General features: G+C 49.0%; 1 protein-coding gene across 1 annotated transcript in view; it reads right to left on the bottom strand.

Annotated features, from left to right (window-relative positions):
• LOC132571853 (zinc finger protein 91-like) overlaps positions 1 to 8,164 on the bottom strand; it is a 30,309-nt gene extending 22,145 nt beyond the window's left edge. Inside the window, exons 1-4 of the mRNA XM_060238647.1 lie at positions 7,705 to 8,164; positions 5,124 to 5,882; positions 2,202 to 2,328; positions 167 to 1,074 (exon numbers count right to left, since the gene is read on the bottom strand). Of these exons, the coding sequence (XP_060094630.1) occupies positions 167 to 1,074; positions 2,202 to 2,328; positions 5,124 to 5,852 (1,764 nt within the window). The 5' untranslated portion in view covers positions 5,853 to 5,882; positions 7,705 to 8,164. The remainder of the gene's footprint in view (positions 1 to 166; positions 1,075 to 2,201; positions 2,329 to 5,123; positions 5,883 to 7,704) is intronic.
• Positions 8,165 to 10,307: the final 2,143 nt, after the last annotated feature.

Below are 10,307 nucleotides of genomic sequence, written 5' to 3' on the forward strand. Positions count from 1 at the left end.
AAGAGCACACAGAGACAGCCAGTTCCCCCAGACTAGGTATAAGTCTTGCAAAACAGAAATATGTTCCCAAGCTTCATCTACTTCAAGAGAAAACTAGCATAGCCTCCATAGTCAAGAAGGACTGAGGGAAAGGGGCGGTCACTAGAAGGGCCCTTCTTTATGTAACGTCCCGCTGCACCTCAGAAGGCCAGAACTCAATCTGATGACCTAATTGTAATGGGAGACCGGTGTGGGAATTTTCCGGCATATGAATTCTCTGGTGCGATATAAGCGTCGTGCGCTGACTGAAACTCCTTCCGCACGTGGAGCATTCGTAGGGCTTCTCTTGAGTGTGGATCCTCTGATGAGAAGTGAGGGCCGTGCTCCGATTGAAGCTCTTCCCGCACTCCGAGCACTGGTATGGTTTCTCCCCCGTGTGGATTCTCTTGTGCTTCGTCAGATTCGATTTGTCGCAAAAGCTCTTGCTGCATTCCGAGCACTGATAGGGTCTCTCCCCCCTGTGGACTCGCTCGTGGATGTCGAGGCTCAGCTTGTGACTGAACCTTTTCCCGCACTCTGAGCACCGGTACGGTTTCTCTCCCGTGTGAACCCGCTTGTGTGAAATCAGGCCTGCGCTCTGTCCAAAGCTCTTTCCGCACTCAGAACATCTATATGGCTTCACCTTGGCGTGCATTGCCCGATGTTTCACGAAATTGGACTTGATCTTAAAAGTTTTGCTGCAGTCTAAGCAGCTGTACAGCATCTCCCCTGCGTGGGGTGCTGGCGACATAGAAATGCTTGGGGTCTGCCCAAAGCTCTTCCCTAACTTGACGTTTCTGTTCATCTTCTCCCCTTTGTGGCTTCCCACGTGCCCATTAAGGAATCTGTTCTTTCTCTTTTGGGTTGGCTTTTCGTGCTGGACTGGGAATGCCCGGAAGTCCCTTCCTTGGCAAGGGATGTGTAGATCCCTCCTCTGCAGCATTTGGCTGCCCTCCTGCCTCTGTGGTCCATCTGGATCCCCGAAGCTGCTGTTCAGCTCTTCATTCTTGGCTTTTTCTGATAACGGATGTTGTTCTCCAAAACTGTACGCATTCCCTGCAGGGATCAAGGGACAAATAAAATTAGCGCCCAGGTTCCAACCATCCAGAGCCCAAGGGCAGCAAGTGGGCCTGACTGATCTGTGTCTTACATACTTTGGGGATCCACAGCACTTCAGCCACATGTGCTTCCAAACCAAAGGATACCCCTCACTGTCAGCTTTAAACATTTCTATTCAGCTCCCATAATCCTATAATGGGCTGTTGTAGATTTTCAGGGCTGCGTGGCTGTGGTCTTGGCATTGTGAGACCTGACGTTTCGCCAGCAACTGTGACTGGCATCCTCAGAGGTGTAATCCAGGAAACTGGAGTTCTCTCTGGGTCAAGAGAACTCCAGTTTTGTGTAGAGAGCCAGTTTGGTGAAGTGGTTAAGTTTGCAGACTCTTATCTGGGAGAACCAGGTTTGATTCCCCACTCCTCCACTTGCACCTGCTAGAATGGCCTTGGGTCAGCCATAGTTATCACAGAGCATCTGGGCAGCTTCTGGGAGAGCTCTCTCAGCCCCACCCACCTCACAGGGTGTTTGTTGTGGGGGAGGAAGATAAAGGAGATTGTGAGTTGCTCTGAGACTCTTGAGTGGAGAGCGGAATATAAATCCAATGTCTTCTTCTTCTTTTCTGGGTTACACCTCTGAGGATGCCAGTCACAGTTGCTGGCGAAACGTTAGGTCTCACAATGCCAAGACCACGGCCACACAGCCCGGAAAATCTACAACAGCTAATGGACTCTAGTCGTGAAAGCTGTCGACAACAAATCCCATAATGTTCCACCACATCCTAACTATGAAGGCATGTACCTCCCTCAGCCGGTGGAGTAGCCCAGAGAAGTAAACGACAAAACAAAAGGAAAAGAATACTAATTAGAGTCATCGTCAGAATTCTGAGAAGGTTTTTGAAGTTGTTCCTCTCCTTCTGCACTCCCTTATCTTTTCTTCCCCCTTTAAGACTCTCTTCCACATCTCATGGTGGGCTCTAGCTGACATACGCTTCCACAAATGGGTCAGGTTTTGGCACACAAGGCTGTTTTATGATCCCAAGGTTCTAAAGAACCGAGCAGCCCCTGTGCATCCTAGAAAAAGCTTCCAAAAACCTGGATTGCAAGCACAAAAGGTCGCCCCTTCCTTACCAAGTAGGTGGGAACCTTCATCATCCTCTTCCTCCTCCTTGGTTTCCACACACAGCTGCCTCTGCTCACTCACACACACATCCTGGTCCCCTTGAGAGATGCTTCCAGAAGCCTCCTCCAAGGGCACCTGCAACAGAACAGAAGGACCCTTTCAGGTAGGGCTGCCAATCCCCAGGTGGGGACAGGGGATCCCCTGGTTTGGTGGCCTTCCCCCTGTTTCAGGGTCATCAGAAAACGGGGAGAGGGAGGGAGGGAAATGTCTGCTGGGCACTCCGTTATTCCCGATGACGACCGATTCCCATAGGGTATAATGGAGAATTGATCCACAGGTGTCTGGGGTGTATGTGTGCTTTGAGGTTGAGGCACCAAATCTGCTGCATCACATGTGGTGCCTCTCCTCAAAACACCCTCCAAGTTTCAAAAAGATTGGACCAGGAGGTCCAATTCCATGAGCCCCCAAAGAAGGTGCTCCTATCCTTCATTATTTCCAAAGAAGGGAAGGCATCTAAAAGGTGTACGGTCCCTTTAAATGTGACTGCCAGAACTCCCAGTGGAGTTCAATTGTGCTTGTCACAACGTTGTTATTGGCTCCACCACCAAAGTCTCCTGGCTCCACCCCCAAAGTCCCCAGATGTTTCTTGAATTGGACTTAGCAACCCTACTTTCAGGCCAGAGTGACAAAGATTCAGGGGAGGGGGGAGAGAGAGGGGAAGATTTTGCCTCTCAACCCCTATCATAGAACATTCTTTCATTGGTAGGTAACAGGGACAAATCGGTAGAAGAAAGTAGAAGTCCGGTCACACCTTTAAGACCAACAAAGTTTTATCCAGAATGCAAGCTTTCATATGCCTGCATACTTCTTCAGATGAGGCGATAGGGTACAGTGAGCAAAACTACATATAGCTGGTGTGTTAAGAGTATAAAGGAATACAAAGTTAGGATCAAAAAGCAAAATAGTGTAATAAACAAATTGGAAGACCCTCATCTGAAGAAGTATGCAGGCATATGAAGCTTACCTTCTGAATAAAATTTTGTTGGTGTTAAAGGTGCCATGTGACTCCTACTTTGTTCTGCTGCTTCAGACCAAGACAGCTGCCCATCTGGATCTAGGAACAAATCAGGACAGAGTTTCCTTAAGGCGAGGACTGCATTTTTGCAGGGGGAGACAGAGGAAAAGGGTGCAATTTTGCACACCGCCCCCCTCCCAATGTTTATTTATTTATTTTATGATTTTTATCCCGCCCTTCCCAACACGTGGCTCAGGGCGGCTCACAGCACAATGTTCATTAGCAGCCCCTTGTCCTCGTAGGAGGAAAATCCGGGCTGTTTGTTTGAGAAACAGACCACTATCCGGGATCATCTGCTGGAAGGCAGACACCGCTTACATCCAGAACTACCTTGAAGCTAAGCTGATTCCGTGCAGTAGAGAATTCCATAAACAAGGCACCATCACCAAGAAGTTGGCTGTGGCTTAGGGATACAGTATCTGCTTGGCATACAGAAGGTCCCAAGTTCAATCCCTAGCATCTCCAGTTAAAAGTTCTGGCAGAAAATGATGTGAAAGACCTCCTCCTGAAACCCTGGAGAGCTGCTGCCAGTCTGAGTAGACAAGACTGACCTTGACGGACCCAGGGTCTTTTGCAGTATAAGGCTGTGTTATGGGTTCATGTGATATGTTCACAACACTTTAATCAGCAACTGGAGGGGCTGCAGAAATATGGGGGGAGACATTATTCAGATGACCAAGACCCATGTGTTCGGGACTCTGAAGGCCAAACACAGCGACGCCCACTCAGATACATTTAGACATGAGATTGTAACAGCTGCATTTCCTTCTGGGCAGGTTATATCGAGTTCTCCCAATCTGGGTCTAATTCAGTTTACCAGAGAAGCTCCACAAAGAGCATACTGCAGTAGTCCAGCCTAGAGGGCTACATCATAATCAAGAAGAAGAAGACTGCAGGTTTATACCCCGCCCTTCTCTCTGAATCAACGCTTCAGAGCAGTTTACAATCTCCTATATCTTCTTCCCCCACAACAGACACCCTGTGAGGTGGGTGGGGCTGAGAGGGCTCTCACAGCAGCTGCCCTTTCAAGGACAACTCCTGTGAGAACTATGGCTGACTCAAGGCCATTCCAGCAGCTGCAAGTGGAGGAGTGGGGAATCAAACCCGGTTCTCCCAGATAAGAGTCCACGCACTTAACCACTACACCAAACTGGCATAAGAGTTTCTCTGCCATCTCCCTGTCTTCCTTTAGCAATGACTTTATTCTTTTGTTATCCAAAGGCTCCACTGTTTCTCTGGCTGGTTTCCTGCTCTGGATATATTTTTTAAGATGCAGGGGTGTCAAACGTGGCCCAAGGGACGGATCAGGCCCCCGGAGGTCTCTTATCAGGCCCATGAGCAGCTCACTGTCACCTGGTTCTACCTCTCACTTCTTTCTGCATCACAGCTTGCTTTGCCAGGCTTGCTCAATAGCGCAGGAGATACAGACCAAAGCCTCTATGATCTCCGCTACCTGGCGTTACATTTTATGACACACATGGCCCGGCCTGACAAGGTCTCGTTTATGCCAGATCCGGCCCTCATAACAAATAAGTTCGACATGCCTGGTTTACTGTTTGTCTTGATGCTTTCAGCAACCATCGATTGTGGCCACTGCAACACAGCCAGATCGTGGAGTGGCTTGAAGGTGAAGGTCTCATTTTTCAGGGTGGGGGGTCCCATCTAAGGCAAACCAACCACCTTCCTGCAGACCGAGAGCGAATTCCTTCCTAACAGACAACAGCCTTACTGGGAATTAATTTCCAAATAACTGGGAACACACCACTTCATCAAGCCCTAGCATCCCCCTTCTACTTCCTGCGACAAAGATCTCAGCCCCTGCTCCACCCCAGGCCCCACAGCAGAAGGGCCTCACCAGCTTTTCCTGCTTCGAGAGGAACGCTTCAGCCAGGGCCACTGCCTGGGAGCAGCTCTCGGGGCTGCTTTCCCTCACCAGACTCTGGATCTCCAGAGGCAGGATGCTCAGCAGTTGTTCCAGGATCAAGAGCTCCAGGATCTGCTCCTTGCTGTGATGATCCACTCTCAGCCACCCACGGCACATTTCTCTGAGTCGGCTATAAGCTCCTCGGGGACCCTCGTCCTCTTGGTAGCAGAAATGCCTGAACTCTTCACGCTGCTTCTCCCGGCTCAGGGCTTCACCTCTCAAGATGGCTGCCTTCACCTTCCCATAATCCTCTCTGTCTCTGACACCGATCCCTTTAAAGATCTTCTCGGCTTCTCCACTGAGGGCTGGCAGGAGTCGGGTCACCCACTCTTCCTGGGGCCACTGACAGGCTTCGGCCACTTGCTCAAAGGAGGCCAGGAAAGCCTTGGCATCTTCCCAGGGGGAAGGTTTAGCTGGTATGTGCGGGATTCCCCATCCACAGTGTGGGTTTTCTACTGTCCTGAGGAACTCCTGCCACTGGGCTTCCCAGTGCTGAAGGGAAAGGGTTCCCTCTCCAATTTGTAGGTGCATTGGATCTCCCGGTGTCCTTTCCAGGAATTCTCTGATGCTTTCAGGCTGGAAAACGTGAGGGATTTTTCTTGCCGTCTCTGATCCTTCCCCTGTTGTTTGACCTTGGAGGTCACACTTCTCCATTTTCATCCTTGAGTAATTGTTCAGTGGTTATTTTTGCTGGAAAATGAGGAAATAAAGGCAAAAAATTAAGAATCTAACAAAAATAAAGTTTTAGAACTCATTCTAAATACTGGGATTAAAATCTCACCACCTAGTTTGAACCCATCCCTCTTCAGAAAAGTAACAAAGGGAAAGGGAAAGGTCCCCTGTGCAAGCACCAGTCGTTTCCAACTCTGGGGTGACGTTGCTTTCACAACGTTTTCACGGCAGACTTTTTATGGGGTGGTTTGCCATTGCCTTCCCCAGTCATCTACACTTTCCCCCCAGCAAGCTGGGTACTCATTTTACCGACCTCGGAAGGATGGAAGGCTGAGTCAACCTTGGGCCGGCTACCTGAACCCAGCTTCCACCGGAATCGAAGTCAGGTCGTGAGCAGAGAGTTAAGACTACAATACTGCAGTACAGCTGCTTTCCCACTCTGCGTCACGGGGCAACTGTCCCATAAATGAGTGTGTGTGTGTGTTTAAAGATACCCTGTGCAAGCACCAGTCGTTTCTGACTCTCTGGTGACATCGCATCATGACATTTTCACAACAGACTTTTTTACGGGGTGGTTTGCCATTACCTTCCCCAGTCATCTATACTTTCCACCCAGCAAGCTGGACACTCATTCAGAAAGATGGAAGGCTGAGTCAACCTTGAACCAGCTACCTGAAATCCAGCTTCTGCCGGGATCAAACTCAGGTCGTGAGGAAAGAGTCATCATCATCAACATCATTATCAAAATAATAATAATAATAATAATAATAATAATAATAATAATAATAATACTGCCCTTCTCTGCTTGTGCAGGGCTCAGGGCAGTTTACCACACTTTAATTTAATAAAACAAAACCATGAAACAATATATTAAAATATCTGAACATTTAAAACATTTGAAAACAAGACAGCAGTGCTAGCATTCAGTCATGGGGGAGAGGGTGCCAGGCAGATATAAAGAAGTTTCGCTAGATCTACCATGAATCTACCTTATACTAAACCAAAAACTCATTTTGAGAAAAAAGATTTCCCTTCCCCCCCCCCCTTCAAAACATGACTTCATTTTATAATCTCTGGCCCTACTCCGTGGGATGAACCTGAACCAAAGAGGGGAGGGGGGATATGATGAGAGTGAAAAGGTTTACGGCCAACTGCAGGTCTTGGTGCGGGTGGCTTTACATATCTCTTGCTCTAACGGAATCCCATTTACCATAAAAGGGATAAGATTCCTTTCAGGACAGCAGAGTCTGAAATCCCCAGACACTTCCCCTCTCTCGCCTGTGACAGCTTTTATCTCAAAGATTTTTGGATGGAATTCTCTCAAGAACTAGGGGGGTGGTCTCCATGGGGCAGCTGTACATCCTACCCAGTTTGCAAATCTCTCTCCTACCACGCCAGATTTTGCAGTAATGTCTGCATCACAGGGCATCCCCCACCAAAAAAAAAGAGCTGCAGGAACTCTCAAGTCAAGAGAAAATGAAGGAGAAACACACAGGTACCCCTCATGAACTTTTAAACATTTTTTTCCCAGGATTTTGTTTCCACAATGAGCCCCATGGCACAGAGTGGTAAAGCTGCAGTACTGAAGTCTGAGCTCTCTGCTCACAACCTGAGTTCGATTCCAGCAGAAGCTGGGTTTAGGTAGCTGGTTTGAGGTTGACTCAGCCTTCCATCCTTCCAAGGTTGGCCAAATGAGTACCCAGCTTGCTGGGAGGGGGGAAGTGTAGATGACTGGGGAAGGCAATGGCAAACCACCCTGTAAAGAAGTTTGCCATGAAAATGATGCGATGTCACCCCGGAGTTGGAAACGACTGGTGCTTGCACAGGGGACTATCTTTACCTTTTTATTTCCACAAAGAAGTTCCAGCGTTCTGTTCTGCAACGTTTCGCCAGAAAAAGAAAAAAAAAAGCCGTGCCTTTGCAGGGTTGCCAAATGACCAGGAGAAACTCCAGTCTGACCAGCTCCTATGCCTTTAGCAGATCTTTCATCTGCAAAGATCTGGAAGGGATAAATCTGTTCCCGGTCTGCAAGGAAACCCGATCCTCTCCAGCTCCTCTGGAAGCCAGATCCAGAGTTGGCAACCCTCCTCAAGAGCAGAGAAGGGGCCAGCCTGCTCTCCTCCTTTCTGGCCTTGCTCTGTGCAGGGGGACCCAGAGAGATCTCCTCTTGCAGGGCCTGGTGGATATTCTCTCCTCTCTCCTGCTCCACAGCTCTTTACCCTTCCAGGCATTCCCTGGTCCACCTCTAGCCTCAGTCCTCCAGCTCTCCTGCCAGCAAAGCCGGATCCCCAGAGAAGGAAGAGGAATTCGGCATTCGTCTCCTCCCTTTGCATCCTGTCTGGAAACTCAGCTCTATCACTTTAACCCTATCATTTCTTCTGGTTTGGATTATATATCTCAGGGGGAGAGGCTTGGACTAGAAAGGATGTAAGGCTTTTTTTGTAGCAGGAACTCCTTTGCATATTAGGCCACACCCTCCTGATGTAGCCAATCCTCCTGGAGCTTACAGGGCTGTAAGCTCTGGAGGATTGGCTACATCAGGGGTGTGTGGCCTAATATGCAAAGGAGTTCCTGCTGCAAAAAAAGCCTTGCAGGAGTACCAAAGTAATCTCTCCTCTGGGTGATTGCTATTGAAAGTATAGTTAGAAAAGATTCTTTGGCCACGGTGGCCTGAGGGAACCAGGAATCAGCAATCAGCAACCTGCACAGAATTGCACTATGCGTAGTAGGGTTGCCAATCTCCAGGTGGGGGCAGGGGATCCTCCAGTTTGGAGGCCCTCCCCCCCCAACTTCAGGGTCATCAGAAAGCGGGGCGGGGGAGGGAAATGTCTGCTGGGCACTACATTATTCCCTAATGAGACCAATTCCCGTAGGGTATAATGAAGAATTGATCTGCAGGTATCTGGGCTCTGGGGTAGCTGTTTTTTGAGGTAGAGGCACCAAATTTTCAGCATAGCATCTGGTGCCCCTCCTCAAAACAGCCCCCAAGTTTCAAAAAGATTGGACCAGGGGATCCAATTCCATGAACCCCCAAAGAAGGTGCCCCTATCCTTCATTATTTCCAATGGAGGGAAGGCATTTAAAAGGTGTGTGGTTCCTTTAAATGTGATGGCCAGAACTCCCTTTGGAGTTCAATTATGTTTGTCATAACCTTGCTCCTGGCTCCACCCCAAGGTCTCCTGGCTCCACCCCCAAAGTCCCCAGATAGTTCTAGAATTGGACTTGGCAACCCTAGCCTAAGTGAAAAGGCAGGATATAAAAAGGTAGGTAAAGGTAGTCCCCTGGGTGGTTTGCCACTGCCAGGCAAGCACCAGGTCGGGGTGGTCTGCCACTGCCTTCCGGTCATCTACACTTTACCCCCAGCAAGATGGGTACTAATTTTACTGACTTCAGAAGGAGTCAACGTTGAGCCAGCTACCTGAACCCAGCTTCCTCCAGGATTGAACTCAAGTAATGAGCAAAGCTTGGACTGCAGTACTGTGCCATGAGGAAAGACAGAGACCGAGATTGTCTGTAATCCCCCCCCCCCCCCGGGCCTCCTGACCGTCAAAAACAAAGCTGCTCTTTTTTTCCTTTCTTGTTTTGGCTTCCTTTGGGAACCACTGCTGGCTAGATCTCTGACCACTAGTCAGAGATCACTCACAATAGACTCCCAACATTGTAGAGTCGCCAGCTTCCAGGTGGGGCCTGGAGATCTCCTTCTTTTACAACTGACCTTCCCCTGGCAGAGATCCGCTCCCCTGGAGAAAATGGCTGCTTGGAAGGGTGGACTCTAATGGCATTGTGCCATGCTGAGGCCCCTCCCCAAACCCCACCCTCTCCCGTCTCCACCCCCAAAGCCTCCAGGTATTTTCCAACACAGGCTTGGCAACCCTACAGCCTTGACATGACAGCCACTGTGGCCTAGTGTCAGAACTTAAGAACTTCAAACGGATCCCATACTTGGTTACAAAGTTAGGATTTTATTGAAGAGAACTAAGCACTGGAAAAGGCAAGATAACAGTGATGGCGAGAGCCAGCACCAGCACAATTTTATACACGTAAAGCAAACATCTCACAAAGCCACAATTCACACCGTTACAGGCACATCTGTCTTCTCACCATCACTATCAGTAGAGAGGATGCCTCCCTACTCCGAAGGCCATGCAGCTCGGCTTCAAAGGGTCCCAGTGTGAGAATGTGCAGAGACATAACATAACTCATTCTACAGCCCCAAATATTTTGGATACCAGTGGGGCAAGGTTAATTACTATTCAAGCACTTTGGGTCAAGCAAGGGTTACAACATGGAGTCAGTTTGGTTCAGTAACAAAGCAGCTCTAAGCCACAGTAAGAATACATTACAGCATTGGTCACATTATAGGGAACCAGCAGTAAAGATACAAGTTCTGACATACTGCCCCCCCTAAGCGCCCCCTCCCGCGGGGCCAGCCTTGGGCTTGTG

Source organism: Heteronotia binoei, chromosome 5 (assembly GCF_032191835.1).
Source record: "Heteronotia binoei isolate CCM8104 ecotype False Entrance Well chromosome 5, APGP_CSIRO_Hbin_v1, whole genome shotgun sequence".
Lineage (NCBI taxonomy): Eukaryota > Metazoa > Chordata > Lepidosauria > Squamata > Gekkonidae > Heteronotia > Heteronotia binoei.